This window comes from Mirounga leonina, unplaced genomic scaffold, assembly GCF_011800145.1.
Source record: "Mirounga leonina isolate KUSES-001 unplaced genomic scaffold, KU_Mleo_1.0 Mir_173, whole genome shotgun sequence".
Classification (NCBI taxonomy): Eukaryota; Metazoa; Chordata; class Mammalia; order Carnivora; family Phocidae; genus Mirounga; species Mirounga leonina.
Window position 1 is genome coordinate 37,377,313 of NW_023270447.1, and position 20,424 is coordinate 37,397,736.

Sequence of the window (20,424 nt, forward strand, 5' to 3'; positions counted from 1 at the left end):
TCCATGGTCAAATGTGTTTGTGAAATGCTAAATTAAATAACATTAAACATATTTCATTAATGAAGTTTTTCTAGGACCTTGTAATATATTAATGTAGCAACGTGACTCTGCAAAGTTATTGCAGAATGTGTGTGAGTATGCAGCATACTTTGTACAGCTAGTGTTTTGTGAATATGCTTTGAGAAGCACTGCTGTGGGTCATGCCCACGCACCTCAAGTATTCTGAGGATTCCTTAAAGGCATGGAGTAAATCAGAATAGATCTGAAATAAAAAGCGATTATTGCACTTTAAATTTCAGTATGCTCAGTTACATATTCTGGAGAAGCACTCAGAATCTCTACTCTAGTGGCGAGAAAGGGTCTCACTGTCAGACTGCTGTGAGAAAATATCTACAAAATATCGGAGTTTTAATACATCAGCTTGTGCCCTGAGGATACCCTGCTGAAAACAGTAGCACCTGGGAAAGAGGACAGTTCTCACCGGGGTCATTTATCTCTGAGGTTTGCTCACCCACTGCCATATTCACCTATGGTTAAAGGGTGACTGAATCACTTCAGCTTCTCTGGTGTGTATGTAAGAAATATCAACCTTGGAAATACAAAAGAGCTTGTTCATCAATTGTGAAAAGGAAACAGGGCGTGATGCACTACAGCTAAACTTTGTATGACTTGGTAGCCCTTATCAAACTACTGCACCTGCCTACCAGTGGAGCTAGAGGAGGGTTGACAGTCTCAGTGTCACTTGAGTGGGGCATAAGAAGTTTTGCGCTGGGTCACAGATTGCTGTGCAAATACCATGAAGCCAGGTTGAAAGGTAGCCTTTAAGAGAATCACAGTACCAAAGTCTGAAAGTAGTGGTGAAAAGTCTTGAGGCATGTTAGGGACTAAAACCAAAGCGTTGTTCTTTTAAATGTTGGTAGTCCAATGATGTCCCAATAAAGAAGATAAGATACAATTTCCCATCCAATCAGAATCAACGAATTCTTTTAGGGCCTTAGGACAAAGCTCTCAGTCTCCTGTCCCAGATCCTTCTCTTGACCAAGAGGGGAATATATGGAGCAAAGTCAGCCATTCCCCATGTATAATCAGGGACTCTGGCAACTCTGCAGATACATAAATGTAATTTTCTCTGAAAGGTCAACAGGGTCCAAAGATATAGTCTGAGTATAACAAAGTTTACTTTCCTAATTTGAGAGCCATTCAGATTCTTAATGAAGGTGTTAAATACATAGTACCCTCCTATCTATCCTAGTCTGCTTTATGCCAGCCAAGTACATAATCTGATGTTTTCTATCACCCATCCATGTTGTCTTCCCCAGACCAGAAGGCTAATTTCCCCATCTGCTTTCTTAAAGGAAGATATTTTAAACAAATAATTATACTGTCTTTTATGTCACTATGTGCCATTTTCATTTCCAGGATTTCTAATTGTTTCTTTTTTTTATAACCACCTATTCTTAATCATAGTTCTTGTTTTTGTTTTACAAGTTATTATTTTTATGAGTGTTATTGTAAGTTTTGTCTAATTGAGGATCTACACATACTTAAAAATCATTTTTTACATTGCTTGATGACTTTGGTTTTTCCTGGGTAAATTTTCCTATTCGAGTTTTTTGTTGTTGTTACAACATTAGTTTTCCTTTAAGATTTCTGTTTGCATGCTCATTTGTGAGGGTGAATATTTTCTCCTTATCTATGCTCACCCGTCCCTGTCTGGCAGTTTTATGGTTACCTACCCCTGACCCCAGGTTTCTGGAGTTCAGAACCAGATCTCCTATTAGCAACATGGCGCTCTCATCCCATGTGGATAGTGCAGATCCAGTCCAAACTAGCTGTGACTTGCACAGTTTTCAGCAGTGAATCTCTATCTGTTCTCTCCAATGCTAGCTCCACATACTAGTTGTAGATTGATTCAGGCTCTCTTTGCAGAAAAGGAGTTGCTGCCTCAATCTGTGGATTCTCCTGTTATGTTTAAGGTACTTTTTTTTTTCTTTTTTCCACTGCAGAAATGGAACTTACAGCTACCGCTGCTGTTTGTGGTCTGGAGCCCATCAGGCGTGGGGTCTTGCAATATTTCCATTCTAGCTCAGGTTCAGGTAGATGTTCAGCCTTTTTAAGCATGGCTAAATTATTTTATTTGCTAAATATTTAAGGAGCCCTTAGTATAAACTAGGCATAGTTCTTGGTACTGAGGAGGCAGTAAGGAACAAAAATATATTTTGCAAATATAAGTCATTTTTCTATTTTCATTATGTCTTTGAAGAGATATGGAGTGGTGATTGAGTGGGAGTTTAAGGCATGTATCTTGAGGGTTATCTTGACCAGATGATCATCTCTGTCATCTTAATCCAAGGATGCTCTTTTTAACCATTATACTTCCTCACCTTCTACAACATAAAACAGTATTTTCTAGACTTATCTGATTATATGTTTCATATAACATATATGTTTATGTTTAATAAAACAAATCAGAGGGCCTGAGGAGGCAGTAAGGAACAAATGTACTGATTCAGTACAAGCATACCGAATCAGAATTTTCAGAGAAAGCGTCTGGAAATGTATAAGTGTTCAATAAAGCTCTTAGATAAGTCTTACAATGGAATGAGCTGGAAAAATACTGTTATAAAGTATGTGGCTATATAAAAAAAATTATCAATCTAGAAAGAAAGAAAACCTAGTCTATTAGCCTGAAAGAATGGTGAAAATGGAAGCAATAAAATATTGAAGAAAGATTTGAAATACTGCCTTATCTTCTAGCTTCCTTTCAATCAGTGTACCTAGGTTATAACTTAATTTTCAGAGGTTTTAATAAGTTACAGAATATATGACACATCGAATTCAAAGCAGGTTAAAAACTAATCTCCAAAGTTAAATAATTGGCTGATTACCCTCCTGAGTCCTCTCATAAATAATAGTAAGATATCTATACAAAAAGTTTTGTTCATTATTAAATTAGGAGTCTTTAGTTAATTTACTCATATAAAAATTTATAACAAAAATGAATTGGGTGCTTGACATATACTAAAAGACAAATTCTCTGCTGTCATGAATCTTAACAGCATATAAAAGACAATGTATCTGTTTTTAATAATAGAACCACAAAGAGATTTTATATTATTATACATCTTTATGTTATTTCTAGATTATAGTAGTGTTATAATAGTATTGAAAATAGGATATGGCAACACTGTGGATAGAAGCTAATTCTATGGTGATAAAAGGAGACACACATGGTTATCAATTACTCTAAATCTAATAAATATAATTTTTACAATAACATTTTACAACTTAAAAGATCTTCATTTAAAAAAAATATATCAATTTGGTAAGATTTTAATAGGAGAGGCTTCTTGAATTTGATAACTAGTATTACCATTTCATTTTAAGATATTCAAGATGTAAAAACAGTATTTTACCAATAATGAACTTGGTAATTTATTAATATCAGTAAGGCTAACAGTATATTCCCTGTATCTAATGATAAACTAGGACTATGCCAAAAAAGAAAATGATATATTTCATGTAAACATTCATGACATAATAGAATATTCTCACCTATAGACTCAGGCAACTGTTGCAACATATTGGATGACAGTAAGAGGTCTTCAAGGGCTTCACATCCAGAAATGTCCAGGTCAACTGTTTCTATTCTGTTTTTTGACATATCCAGGTATACCAACATCTTTAACTTCCCTATAGACTTGATAACATTGCATAAACTCAGGGTTAGTTGAGAAAATTTCACAAGACATTGAAAGTTGTAAAAACCACAACACCGTAAAACTAATTTTAAAAGCAACTACAACAATAACAAGCATTCGCAAGAATGTGGAGAAATTGCAATCCTCATACACTGCTAGCAGGAATTTAAAATTGTATAGCCACTTTGAAAAACAGTTTGCTAGTACCTTAAAAGGTTAAACAAAGAGTTTCCATATGACCCAGCAATCTCTCAGCATATACTCAAGAATGCAATATATGTCCACACAAAAACATAAATGTTCAAAGCAGTATTATTCACAACAGCCAAAAAATGGAAACAACCGAAATGCCTGTCGATTGATGAATGGATAAACAAAATGTGGTATATCCACATGTTGTAATATTATTTTGCAATGAATGCAAATATATGCTACAAAATGGATGAGCCTTGAAAACATATGCAGTGAAAGATGCCAGTTACAAAAACCCATCTGTTGTGTGATTCTATGTATATGAAATGTCCAGAGTAGTCAAATCTATAGACACAGAAAGTAGGTTAGGGTTGCTGGAGGTTGGGGGGAAGGGGACATGGGAATGATTGCTAATGGCTTCAGGGTTTCTTCTGGAGATAATGGAAATGTTCTAAAATTAGACTGTGGTGATGGCTATACAACCACGCGAGTATTCTAAAAGCAACTGAATTGTATATTTTAAATGAGTGAATTTTATGGTATGTGAGTTACATCTCAACACAAGAATCTTAAAGCTGCAGAAGAATAAATAAATAATAAATAAATAAAGATCGCCACCAAAACAGCATATGTTAACATGCTGATTCGTACATTTCAAATGCATAAGAAAGGTTTTAAATCATGATTTGGACTTTATCCTTAAACAGATTCTCTATTTTGTTCATTCAACAGTTCTTTTTGATGATCTACTATATGTCAGGGCTTGTGTTATACATGGGAGACTTACTGAATAAGTCAACTAGGTATGAGGAGAGACTTGTCATGATACAGACAAAGTCTTTATCCTTACAGAGCTCATAGTAGTGGAGGAAACTGTCAAATAAACAAATAGTTTTAATACCCGATAACATGTGCAAGAAAACAAAGCATGTGGAGAATGCCATAGAAGCACAGGGCTGCAAAATGTCTGAAAGACACAGATTGTCAAGAAAAGCAGAACCTGCACCTGGAAGAGAAAACGACACATACCTTCACAGCAAAATGTGAAAAATCATGGCATGTTTGAGGAAGAGTGGGAAATTCGATTTGTACGATTACAAGAAGCCAGGTATTAAAAGGCCTTAATGTGTTATGTGAGGAGATGTCAATTCTATCCTATGGGCAAGGAAAGCTGTTCAAGGTTTTTAAGTTGGAGAATGACATGATCAGATTTGTGCTTTAAAATATCAACTTCAGGGGACTGTGGAAGAAAGATTTGTGATGGGAGTGGCAGAGACCCATCACAAGGATCTGGAAACACTGAGGAGATGAGAAAGACCTGAATTAATACAGCAGAAATGAGGATGAAGAGGGGATGAGCTCAAGAAAAATTTAGAAATGGGAGAATTAGATGAGTAACTAATTACTGAAGACAGGGAGGAACGAAGTCATACCGTGAACAGGAGTAACAGGGGCTGCTTAGCTGGGACATGGACCACAGGAGTCAGAACAAGATGAAAGTCCTCATTTTCATTTTCTTTCAGGGCATGTTTTGCAAATAAATGCCCCACACATATCCGTGTTCACTGGGTCATTTGTTCATCTAATCTATCTGTGTACACTTTAATATATTGTCTCTAATTATTTGACAGAGTGTAAATAAATAAACTTATTAACACACAGGTAAACCCTTTGCACTGTGCTAAGTAGTTTATATATATTATTTGATTTAATATTTCATATCCTTGCTACTCAAAATGTGTTTTGCAGACCAGCAGCATTGGCACCACCTAGAAGCCTGTCAGGAATGTAGACTCTCAGACCCACTCCAGACCTACTGAATCAGAATCCGCACTTTAACACACATTAAAGCTTAGTAATTAAGTAATGGTACACACTGGGTTCCCTGGGAAGCAGAGACAAAGAGAAGTTTATGAGAGAGTGTTTCTAGGACCAATACCAGTGAAAGACAGAGGGGAGAAAGGAAGCACGACTGGGCAGATGAAGAAGCTGAGCTGTGATAAAGTCTTGAGGAAGTCTGCAGCTGGCCCTTCAGGACTCACTAAGTTGGGATTGCCCTGTAGTTGTCCTGAGGAAGGGTGAGGAGCCAGACCTTTATCACTGGTCATTGGGTGGAAGTCTCCCAGAATAAGGATGTGACCCTGGGTAAGGAGGTTCTCTTAAGCTGGAGCAATTCCTGAGGAGGATGGAGAGCTGCAAGTAGCATTTCCAGAAGCTTCGGAAATAGAGTCAGTTCTTCATACCAGGAGGATGATGCATGGCAGCATCTACTACAAGTAACATTCCAAAGTTACCCCATTAATAAGGGGTGGAGCTAAAATTCAAACTCACTTTTCTCAGATTACAGACTACAAAACCTGTTGATTATCTTGTCAGTTACTGACCTCAAACTCTCTAATTAACCTAGCACATATCTCTAGCCCTGCTCCCTCTCTCCCTATGGAGGCAGAGAATGTGAGCAAAGTCTTGGAGTAGATGAATAGTTGCTAATCTAGGAACAGAGTACTTTGGGTGACTACGTCAGAAGGCTGAATTCTCCCCATGCCTGGAAGTATGTCACTTGGAAAAATACTGTCGCTTCACTTACAGATTTCCACCCTAAGGAGCTATTATGTTACCATGGCTCATTCTTCTCTTCTGGTGAGCAAGAAAAGAATGATACATGTGTTTGTGTGTGTGTGTGTGTGTGGTTTCTTTTTTGTTGTTTTATCATGAGAAAATGTCTTTACTCTTTGAAGCCTCCTTCATTGTTATCTGCAGTGCAACTCAATATTTTGGTGTGAAATTTCTAAAGATCATTTTTAGAAGCAAAATAACACTTTGGTGTTTATTTTTGAGTCTTTCTAAACCCTCACTTTCAAACACTTTATAAAAGCAATAGTAGCCTGGAGTGATAAAGGCCTTTGAAGTCCAAAGCCTCAGAGTCCTTGGGGATATTGAATCTTGCTCCAACACCCCTTGACATAAAGGAGTCTATAAGTGAGCAGTAGACAGCAAATGAAAGGAGTGGAAGCCATCACAAACAAAAGAAGATATTGAAGTTTGTTTAAGAATAAATACAGGTTCAATGCATTGTTTAGTCACATTTTGATTGGTTGATCTTAGAGGGACCATCACAAGACAGCTATGTAGAAGACTAATTTTTCATCATCATCTACTTGCTTCTCTAATTTATGAAAAACAGAGTAGTAAAATGATAGTTCAGGCTTCCAAAGGTATTTTAGAAGTATATTAATTTTATGTATAAATAAATATAAATACATATATTTTATGATACATGAACTAAGAATAAGATGAACTTGCTTTTTTTCCTGTGTCTTTTGACAATAAATATTTAGGATTAATCATTCTATGAAACTGATAGACACGGGCTAGTTAAAGGCTGCATTCAAGATTAGCTTTTCAAAGACATGTGTTTCTAGGTACTTGCATAGCAACTATTTGCTGGCATAGACATTCAGAAAGCCATGCCTCTTTATGGCAAGGAGGTGGGGGGATTCCCACAAGGTATAGAGCAAAATATGAAACTCAAGTGTACTAACTAAAATGAGAAATCTACTTAGAGCAGCGTATAAGAAAAATCTACTCTTGAAACAGACAAATTAGGCAGCATTATCTATTTCATGGATGGTTTGATCACTACTTTTCCATTTAGATAATAAGCTTACTAAAGAATTTGAGGTCTGAGCTGACTTTCAAGATTGGATTTTGGGAATGTAATGGCTATGGAAAGTAAGATGAGCATAACTCTCATTTGTGCCTTCTGTTGATTCTATAGCAGTGGTCTTTTGGGACATCATAGTGAACAACGGCTTCTGGTGCTGGTATGAATTATCACTATCTACCTGCTGCATGACCTTGGGACAGTTACTTACTCTTTCTGTTTTAGTTTCCTAATCCATAACATGGAGATGGTAACAAACTCTACTTCAAAGGCTCATTATGAGGATTCAGTGAGTAAATATTTGTAAAACACCTAGCATTTATCATGAGCTAGGCATTATCTAGGTGTTTTTGAATTAATAAATATATCAAAGAGGCAGGCATAGGTTTTTCCAACTAGACGTACATTCTGATCCTCAATCCCTGCACAAGAAATTGATGAATGTCTTACCTGTGCTGCCCCAAGATCTGTACGTACCTTGAATATGGCACAAATCAGGCTCTATTATGTGTAGTGGAATCTAGATCTGCCTCTCCTATTATGTGTGAGCCCCTCAAATAAATATATTCCAGGTCATTGAATATATGATCTTTGTAATCCTAACATTAGCATAGTTTCTGGTTCATAGATGTGTATTTGTGAACGGTTTTTTAATAAATCAATACATAAAGGATGAGCATGCTTTTTTGTTTTGTGTCTATGATGACAGTATAAATGTATTCTTTTGATAGGAGAAGAAAGTATTTTTTTCCTTAATCTTTTACCAGATTTTCTCCTTTATGTGGTTTCATGCTTGTTCAAAAGAGAAAAGCTTCTTGTTCTAGTTGCTTTTGCAATCATTTTAAGGAATTTTTAATGTCAAGTCAAAAAAAAAAAAAAAGAATAAAACTGGCTTTGGGAACACACATCTAAATCTCAGTGGCTGAAGAGTTATTACAAATCCAGCTACCCTGTCTACTTAGCCCAATGTAAGGGGTTTGGAATTGGTTATTACCAATAAGAATATTGTGGCTGATGTGTGTGTGTATGTACATGCTTATTTGAGTGCATGTATTATGAGTGGCAAGAGGCAGTGTTTTATGAAGCCTTTCTTTCACTGAATGGAAAGGCAGGAATGTTCACACTCAGTGAGCTGACTCGTAAACCTACTACTTGGGAAATATTACTGGATTGTCTGCTAGTTGAAAAAAAAATGGACTCTAGTTTAACTTTCTATTTTTAACACTTTGTAATTTGTCACATACCATTTTCAAAAATTTAAATGTATTCTATTGGAAATCACCCAAACTGAGAGAAAGATTTTTATTTTGTGGAAGAGCTCTAAGAATATGAGCAGAAGCAATTATCTAGTTTGATTTTGCAAAAATAAGACTTGGATTTCATATGTAGCATTTTCTTTTTCTATATATAACAATATAAATTTCTCAGCTTTTAAAAATCAGCATGTGGAGAGATGAAAAATATAATCCTGAAAGAACAAGAAAAATCTTTCATACATTTTATATACCTGCATCACTTACAGAAGGTTATGTGGGAAAAAAAAAAAAACTAGTGAAAAACACTTGGTGACCAAACAAATGTTTTACTTTGAAAGGCAAACACTGAGATTTATAAATGAAGATTATTATTAATTACAATTAATATATAACATAGATGCTAGACAACATGTCATAATAAAAACTTACATACCCCAGGTAGCACTTGTAATGCATTATTATCCATCCACAGCTCCCTTAAATTTTGTATTTGATCCAGAACTTCAGGCTAGGAGAGAGATAGGGAGAAAGAGAAAAAAATTAGTCTTTTCTTGGCACAATAGAAGTGTAATTTCTTGAATCTGGAAACTTTATTTGGGAATCTAATATTAATCCTCTAAGAAGTCCTAAGTTTAACAGACCTCCATCAAAACCGGTAGTCCCTGAGAGAGCCAACCTAGAGCTGATCTGGAAATAATCAGAAAAAAATAATAAAAATTAAAATCTATTACTCTCTCTTAACACCCTACAATCATCCTTTATAGCATTTATTACACCCTAATTACTCAGTGTGTTTGTCTTCACTAGAATATAAGCTTTTGAAGGGCAGAGCAATGTTTGTTTTTTAATTACTTTTTAATTACTATGCCATGATACTTAGCGCACAGTAGGTTTTTATGTGTGTGTAGTAGAACCTTACACACATATCCCCCATAGGCATTACCTTACAGTGAAAGGATGAGAGTATGAATTAGACCCACTCATTTCTTATCCCTTCACCTATTCGACAAATTATTATTGGTTGAATAGTGGGGATGTCTAGTATGTGAAAGGCACAAGGCAGGATCCACAGTTAATTCAAACCTGGTTCCTGCCTTGAAGTAGCTGATGATTTACGTGAGGAGACAAATACATATAAATAACTGAAACAGAAGGTAGTATATGGGAGAAAAGAATAATGTAGAGAAGTTCAAAGAAAGGAGAGAGAGAATATGATCAAGGTATAACACACAGTGCATAATGAAACACTCTAAGTCCCTAAATCAAAGTTGTCTCTAAATTCCACCTGTGGGCAGCAGACCGTATAGAGAGGATAAAGGAAGCTATTGCTACCAGCATCATCTCTTGATTGTGATGACTTTTTCTGATTTCTCTCCAAAAGTTTTCCCATTCAGCAACTTAAGGCCACCTGCTTCCCTTGAAGTTGATTCCTTTTTGTCACTTCAGGAAAGTGAGGAACGCCTAAGCTAATTAGTGCATTGTATTCACCTAGCCACAGGGGTTGGCTCAAGGATGGGAACAGGATCCATTCAGAGCAGATGAGAAGCAATGTTTCTTTCACTGAGACTTCAGGGGGAGAGACTCTTGTTCTTCCCTGCTGGATTAGAAACTGGGATCTTCAGGCATGATAAACAGGGAAGAGCCTGTTTGAGTTAAAAGATAGATCCTGATAACATATTAGGCTGAAATTAAGCCACACCTGAAAGTCAGATGCTTTGTCTCTTTCAACTGAAAAAAAAAATTATCACTGAAACAAGATACAACCATAGTTCAATAAAATTTGAGACCCACTTAGGAAAACCAGTGTATTTTATAGAATAATAGTGAAAAAGAATGGAATTGTTTCTAACTTATGATGAGAATATTGGTAATTGTGGGTCAGCAGAAGTTATATACACACCTCTTTGACACATTAGGAGGGCTTCAGAGACGGCCAGGACTACTTCAGAGAGAGTCTCTGATGCCTTTAGACTGCAATTGCAATGGAACATGGTACTATTCTTTGGGGAAATTTCAGTTATAACAAGGATGAATGGATAAAGAAGAGTGGTATATATATATACATATACAATGGAATATTACACAGCCATCAAAGAACGACATCTTGTCATTTGCAATGACGTGGATGGAACTAGAGGGTGTTATGCTAAGTGAAATAAGTCAATCAGAAAAAAACAATTATCATATGATCTCACTGATACGTGGAATTTAAGAAACAAGGCAGAGGATCATAGGGGAAGAGAGGAAAAAATGAAGCAAGACGAAACCAGAGAGGGAGACAAACCATAAGAGACTCTTAATCATAGGAAACAAACTGAGGGTTGTTGGAGGGGAAGGGGGTGGAGGAATGGGGTAACTGGGTGATGGGCATTGGGGAAGATATGTGTTGTAATGAGCACTGGGTATTATATAAGACTGATGAATCACAGACCTGTACCCCTGAAACAAATAATACATCATATGTTAATTCATTGAATTTAAATTTAAAAAAGTTAAAAAAAAATCTCTCAATAAACACAGAAAAAAACCTAAGGATCAAAATCTAAAGTTAGAGCATGGCATTCAGCTTTAGACTCAGAGGCATGTGTGAATAAATGTGGGGGATTTTTTTGTGTAGGAAAATATTCTCACTTTTACTTAGATGAACTACTCTACTTGTATTTTAAGCTGGGTAAGAATGGAAAACAAATCAAGTGTACGAAGCACACTCTGATATGCAGAGACTTTGAGGCAAAGGGCTGGCTAGGAACAGTCAGGCCAGTTGGGAAATATCAGTCATATGGTGCAGATTTTCCTAAGCCTATGAATCATGCAGACTTTAGGAAAATGAGTTGCATACTGGTAACTTCTATACAATCTTATGTATGTAATAAGATGGACATTAATTTATAAATGTGGAACAATGAGCATTATTTAAGATTAACTCGTTTGTGCTGTGGTAACAAATTAATTCTGAAATCTCAGTGGCTTAACACCAGACAGGTTTACTTCCCACTCCCACTACTTGTCCAGTGTCATGGGCTTTTGCCTCCAGAGTCTTGTGTTGCCACCATCTCAAGACTTCCAGAAGCGCCAAAGCAGAGAAGAGAGTATAGAAAACCAGCCACTGCTTCTTAAAGATCTCAGACGGGAGGGGCGCCTGGGTGGCTCAGTCGTTAAGCGGCTGCCTTCAGCTCAGGTCATGATCCCAGGGTCCTGGGATCGAGCCCCGCATCGGGTTCCCTGCTCAGCGGGAGGCCTGCTTCTCCCTCTCCCACTCCCCCTGCTTGTGTTCCCTCTCTCGCTGTGTCTCTCTCTGTCAAATGAATAAATAAAATCTTTAAAAAAAAAAAAAAAAGATCTCAGACGGGAAGTGACCCATATCACTTCTGCTTATAGCTCCATGTCTAGAACTGTTTACAAGGCCTCAACCTTGAGTTCAAGAAAGGCTGGGAAATATAAGAGAAATTCATGGAATACTTGGTGAACACTACTGTCCATGCCACACAGTGACATTATATAAAAAAAAGAATGACAAGAATGGATACAAAGTAGTTTAATAATTTAGTTATCCCTTTATTCAGTAAGTATTTATTAAACAAGTAAGGAGCAAGGTAATCCGTTGAGCAGGAAGCGTCAAGAATTTTGTATACATAGAGCACTTGGGGAGAATGGCACATACTAGCATAGTTTGAGGGGAGTCAAAGAGGAAGTTAAGGGCAATCAAAAGAGCTCTATCAATGATAATTATTTTAACTTTTTTGGGGACCAGGTGGGAGACTGACAGTCTAGGAAAAAACAGAAGCAGCAAGAGATTTCAGGTTTCCATGAGGTCAGCAAGAATGTCATAGAAGTGAGGGATTGAGAGAACTAGGAATGTGAAAAATTCAAATGAGAGCAGAAGTTAGGAGTTTAAGATTTCTGAAGTGGTTCCAGGCAATGACAGACTTGAAGCTGGAACTCTGGGCAGTATGAAATGTTGGTGTGTGGGCAGGGGAGGATGCTGGGAGAACAAAAGGCCTCACATGGTCTCTAAAAATTTGGGTAGGGTTTGATGCACTGTATAATGTGCTCCCTTGGCTGTATCAGAGAAGGTGGCAGATAAAGGTGACCAATTATGCCTGTAAAATAGCTCTCACGCTGGGTTCTACTGGGAACCTAGACTTAGAAAGGGATAACTAATGCCAACCTATATTTCTACTTTATTTCAAAGGTTCTCATTTAATTTATTTAATAACATCATAAGGCAATAATAGTCCTACTTTATGGGTGAAGGATCTGATAATCATTTCCTGGGGAAAATGAGAATGATTTTATGAGGGTTGCATAACTGCATCTGGGATAGTTCCTCAGGTCTTCTGACTCCAAAGATGACATCATGTTACAGCTTAAAACTGAAATTCTGAAATAACAAAGAATGCTGGTGATCACAGATGCCCAATAAAGAAAGTAAAGCATATGCTAGATTAAAAAAAAAAGATAATATTTTTATTACTGGATGTTATAATAAAATGTGCCACAGAAGAAATTTCAGCCAGTTCCTAATAATAGCAGAGAGAAAATAAATTTAGTAGATCAATACATGACCTTGCTGAAACAAAAACCATAACATGAAGATGATGCAATGGCATTTCATGATCAATAAACAATCTTAAGTGGATCTTTGAACTAAATTAAATGGCTTACACCACCCAACCTTACACGTAAATTGCCTTTATTCATACTACAGATCTTCCTTAATTTACAATGGGGTTATATCCTGATGAACCCATCATAAGTTAAAATATATGTCAAAAATGCATTTAATACACCTAATTTATTGAGCATCAAAGCTTAGCCTAGCCTACCTTAAACGTGCTCAGAACACTTACATTAGCCTGCAGTTGGGCAAAATCATTTAATGCAAAGCCTATTTTATAAAAAAATATTATATGTCTCACATAATTTAGTGAATACCATATTGAAAGCAATCAACAGAATGGTTGAATGGGTACAGAATGGTTGTAAATGTATCGGTCGTTTACCCTGGTGATCCCCTGGCTGACTGGGAGCTGCGGATCACTGTCGCTACCCAGCATGGCGAGAGAGCATCCCATTGCCTATTGCTACTGGTATGGTCAAAACTCAAAATTTGAAGTCCAGTTTCTACTGAATGTGTACCACTTTTGTACCATCGCGAAGTTGAGAAATCGTATGTTGAACCATTGTTAAGTTAGGGACCATCTGTAGTTAATTTCATAGGAACGTCAATTGTTTCCATTAAAAATGAGTGAATTTACTCAAGAATGGCTTCGTGTACTCAATGCTGGTGAAAATGTGTGAGCTGAGCACTCATATAAAGTGCTTTGAGGATTACAGGTGAACATAGTCTTCTCAGGAAAACATTTTCAAATATGTTTCTCATGTCTCAAAAATATTCATATCTGCTTTCAGGCAACTATCTTTACTGAGATGCTCTGAAATATAGGAAAATCTTATGATAGAAAAATTTCACTGCAGAATAATTTATAATATTAAAAAGTTGGTCACAATCTAAATAAACAATAGCCTAAGGGAACAGATAACCAAATTATGATAAAATCATATTTTGGTATAGTACACAACAATGAAAATGAATTATCTATATTTTTAAGTATGCTGATGGATAGATCTAGCAGACATACTGAATGAAAAACTAGGTATAAAAATTCATATAGGACAAATTGATTTCCATAAATTACAAAACAGTGTTTTATGTATATATATATATATACACATATATATACATATACATGCAGTTAAAATAGGAATATATGGAATAGAAGCACATCAAATTCAAAGTTGCAATTGTGTTGTGATGAGAACAAGACTAGGAGGGACAGCATAAAAGACTTCCCATTTGATCTACAGTGTTTTATTTCTTTCAAAAAAAGATTGAATTCAAATACAAAAAAATAGCTAAAGTGTTCATTTTGGCTAGTAGGAGTTTGTATATTTATTTAAAATTTTTATATTTTATATCTTCATAAAATATACGTTTTAAAATATAAATATTTATAAAAGGTATATTTATAGAAATATTTATATATTTTATAAAAATGTACTTTTAAAAAATTTTTACTCTCTTTCCCTATGACCCTTTGTTTTGTTTCTTAAAGTCCACATATCAGTGAGATCATATGAAAATTATTTTTCTCTGATTGACTTATTTCACTTGTCAGGTATACTTTTATATGTTTTCACTTTTTTTAAAATTAGAAAAGTATCAGAAGAAACTATCAAAATGTTAATTTAAAAAATATCAATGGTGGGATTATGAGTGATTAAAATTTTCCTTCTTCACATTTTTTCTATAATTTCCAAATTTTCTATAGCATATAGGCATTATATTTAATAATAAAAAAGATTAGAGAACATTTTAGTCTTCTAAATTTATACCCACCTAAACCACTTTAGAATTCTTTTTGAAGTGACCTTATTTTGGTTAGTTAAAATGAGCTAAGAAAATGATTACATTAGTATTAACATAAATGGAACATATATTTTGCATGACTGCAACAAATTGCAATAACTCTTGTCATGTATATACAATTTTAGGCTGTTCTATGGGTTTGGCTATATATGTGTTACTTTTATTCCACTAATTTGCATAGAGTTTGATATTTATTTATACACCTATTAAATTTTTTCTTCCATGAGATCAAGAGAAACATTAACCGAAAAGCGTAACTTTTGACATTTATCTAATTTTGTCAAAATTAGACTAGGAAACCTTAAAATTTTAAACCTTAGAAAAAGAACTTTGGGGGGTTCCTGAGTGGCTGGGTCAATTGGGCATCTGACTCTTGATCTCAACTCAGGTCTTGATCTCGGGGTCATGAGTTCAAGCCCCACACTGGGCTCCACACTGGGTGTGGGGCCTACTTAAAAATAAATAAACAAATAAAAATTAAAATTAACAAAAAGAAAAAGAACTTTAAATTTTAAGTGTCTTAAAGTTGATGAGATGATCTGGTGATATAATAATAACTTGTTATTGCCAGACACTGTGCAGAACTAGAAGGCAATAGGATGGAACCTGTTTCAAAATGCAGATGATAAATAAAAGGTTTTTTCTCAAATCAACAAACGTAAAATACCAAATGCAAACCTGAAAAATTATATTCTCTAACCAAAGTGATGTAATTATCATATTTCATTGAGATATTTCAGTTACTACATTTTTTCTTAATTTTGAGATCAATGCTTCAAATTTATTTATTTTTTTATGTTTGCCCTCTTTGTTTGATAATCTTTAGAGTTTGCAATTAGCCAAGGAACCAAGATTACATTTTAAGAAACTTTTCTCCCATTTCTCTTTAAATTTTTTATTTAATAATATGCTTGGCGTACTACAGCCCTTTAGCTCTCATAACTGGGAAACTTTCCATTCATGCATTTCATAGTGCCCAGTTGAAACACTTTCTGATACACAAAATTGGTTGATTAAAATTGTTCTGCTCTGATGATGAGCCTACTTGTTCATTCTCTCAATTTTTCTGTCCTACATGCCTTGAGACTGTTTAACTTCTTCAGTTAATTTCTTTGGAGGTGAAAAGTTTAGCTCCATAGGGTCACAGCCTATTTCAACTTTATGTTAGTTTATGTTTCCCAATTTTATTTCAGATGTCATTCCCACTAAAATGTTCATTTTTTTAAAAGATTTTATTTATTTATTTGACAGAGACACAGCAAGAGAGGGAACACAAGCAGGGGGAGTGGGAGAGGGAGAAGCAGGCTTCCTGCTGAGCAGGGAGCCCTGGGATCATGACCTGAGCCAAAGTCAGACGCTTAATGACTGAGCCACCCAGGCGACCCCATATTTTAAAGCTTTATTTTATTATTATTATTTTTAAAGATTTTATTTATTTATTTGACAGAGAGAGAGACAGTGAGAGAGGGAACACAAGCAAGGGGAGTGGGAGAGGGAGAAGCAGGCTTCCCGCCAAGCAGGGAGCCCGATGCGGGGCTCGATCCCAGGACCCTGGGATCATGACCTGAGCCAAAGGCAGACGCTTAATGACTGAGCGACCCAGGCACCCCTAAAGCTTTATTTTTAATTTAATTACTGCAATTAGTTAACATTTAAGAAAATATTTTTATATTCTAGAAATTATCGAATGAACAAATAAACAGGTATTCTTAACAATTAATAATAAGAGGCACTGCTAAGAAAATGTGATTAATTTATAATTGAAACTCTTTCAACCATAAAGTTTAATGAATATTTTAGTATGAATATGAATGTAATATATTCCATGTAAATACTCAGACGAGTATATTGATGGCACACAGGAAAATACCTACAGATGACATGATGTTGAGAGGGAGAGACAATACATTAAATGACTGAATTAGTGTCCAAAATGATCTGAAAATGTTAGAAGACTGGATAGCTCTAATTATGTGAAGTTTAATAGGGACAAATGTAAAATCCTGCCATATGTCTCCCAAACCAATTATACACATATAAATTAGAAGCAGAAGTAAATGTGAAGAAAATTGAGGATTTAAGTCAAGAGTAAGCTCAGTGTTGACTAATTCATTTGTTAATAGGTGCATTCATTCAGTCAAGAAATACTACCTGCCCCATGCAAAGAAGTCACTACAATGTTCTCTAGGAATATGACTCAGACTGTGAAGGGCTGTCCCAAGATCTTTTCTGTCAATGTCCTGCTCTATATGCAACCATTAGCCCACAGAAGGACTACAGTGTTCTGTTCCCCTCTAGGTGGCCAAGTGTAAAGGTGTCTTCAACAAAGCAGAGCTTATTCAGAATAAGCCATAGGAGAAATGGCGGAAATGATACAAACTGTTTAGATTGGAGAACAGAAGATGTAGGCATAAAAGATGCCTGTCTTTGAAAATCTGAGGGTTGTTGTACAGAAAGGAGCTGAATTTATCCTATCTTTATCCCCAGTTCAGAACTAGAAGCAGTGAGGAAAGTTGCAGGAAGGTAGATGTAAGTCAGCATCCCAATAGGAGTGATTTTTTTTTCCAAATTAGATCTGTCTAAAATGAAATAATCTAATTTCCTGGTCACTTATTACAATAATGCACTTTTCAAGGTGCCTTTACATAAATTATTCTTACTGAATCTTGACAACTATCCAATGAGTTGGGTATGATCATTGGACAGGTAGTAAGCAAGGTGGTTAAGAGCATGGTTTCACGAGCTAGACAGAGTTCAGCTCAGGGTTTTGTTGGTTACATGCTGTAAAATCATGGTTTGGGTTCCTCGTCTGTAATAGGAGAATGACAGTGCCACATTAATGAGGATTAACTGTATTAAAATATTTGAAGTGCTTAGAACACTGACTGGTTTTAAGTGCTTGTGCTCAATGCTCAATGAATATTAGCTATTATCTCTACAGACAAGGGGATTTAGACATAAAGAAGCAAATCACTGTGGCCCAAATTTTATGGCTAATGAATAAGAAAGGCAAGAGCCTGATCTTGAAGTTTTGTTAGATGATGAGTAAAGTTCAAAAGGAGAGGAGTATCCCGGAGAAAAGTGCTAAGTGGTTCATACCTAGCATGGTGCTACTTGGGCAAGGCAGCTTTAAGATGAAAGTGCCAAAGGAAGAGATCAGATGCTAAAGAGAGTCTTTGATTCAGTCAACAAATGTATTTAATCAGTATTTATTAAGAATCTAGTTTGTACCAGGCACTGGAGAAACAACAGTGAACAAAACAAGCCCTCACAGAGATTACAATCTGGCGTTTCATATTTCCTGGGGTGAATCCCATAACACGTTAACAATTAGGTAAGGGAAGCGATTCTGATTACATGATTTCCATTTTAATGTACTACCTGCTCCCCCACAGAGATTACAAGTTTTGATGATCTTGTCTGAATCTAAATTTAAGAGTGAAACTGTGTCACACATACACTCTCATCTCATAATTCAAACTGGTCTTCTTCAAGCCTTCATCTCCAAAAAACTGCATCCACTTCCTTCCTCCCCCGTCTCTACATTGCAGCCATTATGTCCGCTCTTGCTTGAAACAAAATTTTCCTACTATCCAAAGAATACAAATTCCAGGTACCTTTACCATATGATACAAAACAACTCTCATTTGAGCCTTTTCTTTCCCTATACCCACACTCAAACTCGAGCCTCAAGGAAAACCTAACTCTGCTGTTCCTAAAGGCATCATGCTTTATCTTGCGATCAGGCCTTGACAAATGTTCTCTAAGCTTCTTGATCTGATCATTGATTGGGTTAGGCATCCTTCCTTCCGTGTTAGGATTCCTACTGGAGCATGTTGCATATTATACTGTGAGCTCCTTGAAGCAGGGACTGAATCTTGCTTACGTTTATATCTCCAACTCTTTCCAAGGTAATATGCTACTGCTTTATGCATTCCATCTGAATTGAACAAAATAAACAATCCACATGCATATCAATCTCTTCCTCTACTCCATTTCAGTAACTCATTCCCAATATTCCACTTAAACTGTCATCACAAGTATCTGTACCAACTCTGAAATCTCAATTGCAAATATGCCCCTGGCTGATCATCAGCGCCTATACTCCCAGCCTCTTATGTCAGAACCCTAGAACTCCCCTGAAGCAGTTACTGGTATGACTGATATGCTGCGTCTACATTTATTCATCTTTCTTTCCTTACAAAGTTGAGAGTCATGATTAACACTCCACCATTATAAATAGTTTCTTGCAAATATCATTTGGCAAATTTGTCCTCTTTCCTTCTGTCACATTCACCCAACTGAGCTTAACCTGGAGGTGAAGCTAAATTTCTGCCTTTTCTGCTACTGCACTGAGCTTTGTTTGGAAGAAATCACAAGTTGGCTGATTGTCTCACTTTAAATTAATGACAAATACCTGAAGCAGGGACCAAATACTGCCAGACAACCATATTACTTTTCCTGGAGAAGTCGCTTTTCAACTCTCTGAGACTATTTCAGAGCTCTTCAATCTTGTCAAAGATTGTATTCTCCTCTTAACCCCAGCTCCTAGCTTGCCTTATTGTTCACTGAAACAAACAAACAAGCAATCAGAGGTGGACGTGCTCCAAAGGTAAAGAAGCTTAAACTTCAGGCCTCTCATACGCATGCTGAGGCAAATTTGCAAAGGAATATGTTGTAGAGACAATTGCTTAAGATTGCTTTGGTTTAGAGGAACCATGAGAGACGATGGACTCTGAGAAGCAAACGGGGTTCTGGAGGGGAGGGGGGTGGGAGGATGGGTTAGCCTGGTGGTGGGTATTGAGGAGGGCACGTTCTGCATGGAGCACTGGGTGTTGTGCACAAACAATGAATCATGGAACACTACATCTAAAACTAATGATGTAATATATGGGGATTAACATAAGAATAAAAAAAAAGAAATGTCAGGGATGGAGTGTCTGGGTGATGGACATTGGGGAGGGTATGTGCTATGGTGAGCGCTGTGAATTGTGCAGGACTGTTGAATCTCAGATCTGTACCTCTGAAACAAATAATGCAATATATGTTATGAAAAAAAAAGAAGAAGAAGAAGGTAGCGGGAGGGGAAGAATGAAGCGGTGGAAATCGGAGGGGTAGATGAACCATGAGAGATGATAGACTCTGAAAAACAAACTGAGGGTTCTAGAGGGGAGGGGGGTG

General features: G+C 36.3%; 1 protein-coding gene across 1 annotated transcript in view; it reads right to left on the reverse strand.

The window, feature by feature from the left end:
- The window catches only part of LRRC7 (leucine rich repeat containing 7), a 646,929-nt gene that overhangs the window by 126,546 nt on the left and 499,959 nt on the right, over nt 1-20,424 (reverse strand). The window contains exons 10-11 of the mRNA XM_035018295.1: nt 9,247-9,321; nt 3,556-3,700 (exon numbers count right to left, since the gene is read on the reverse strand). Of these exons, the coding sequence (XP_034874186.1) occupies nt 3,556-3,700; nt 9,247-9,321 (220 nt within the window). The remainder of the gene's footprint in view (nt 1-3,555; nt 3,701-9,246; nt 9,322-20,424) is intronic.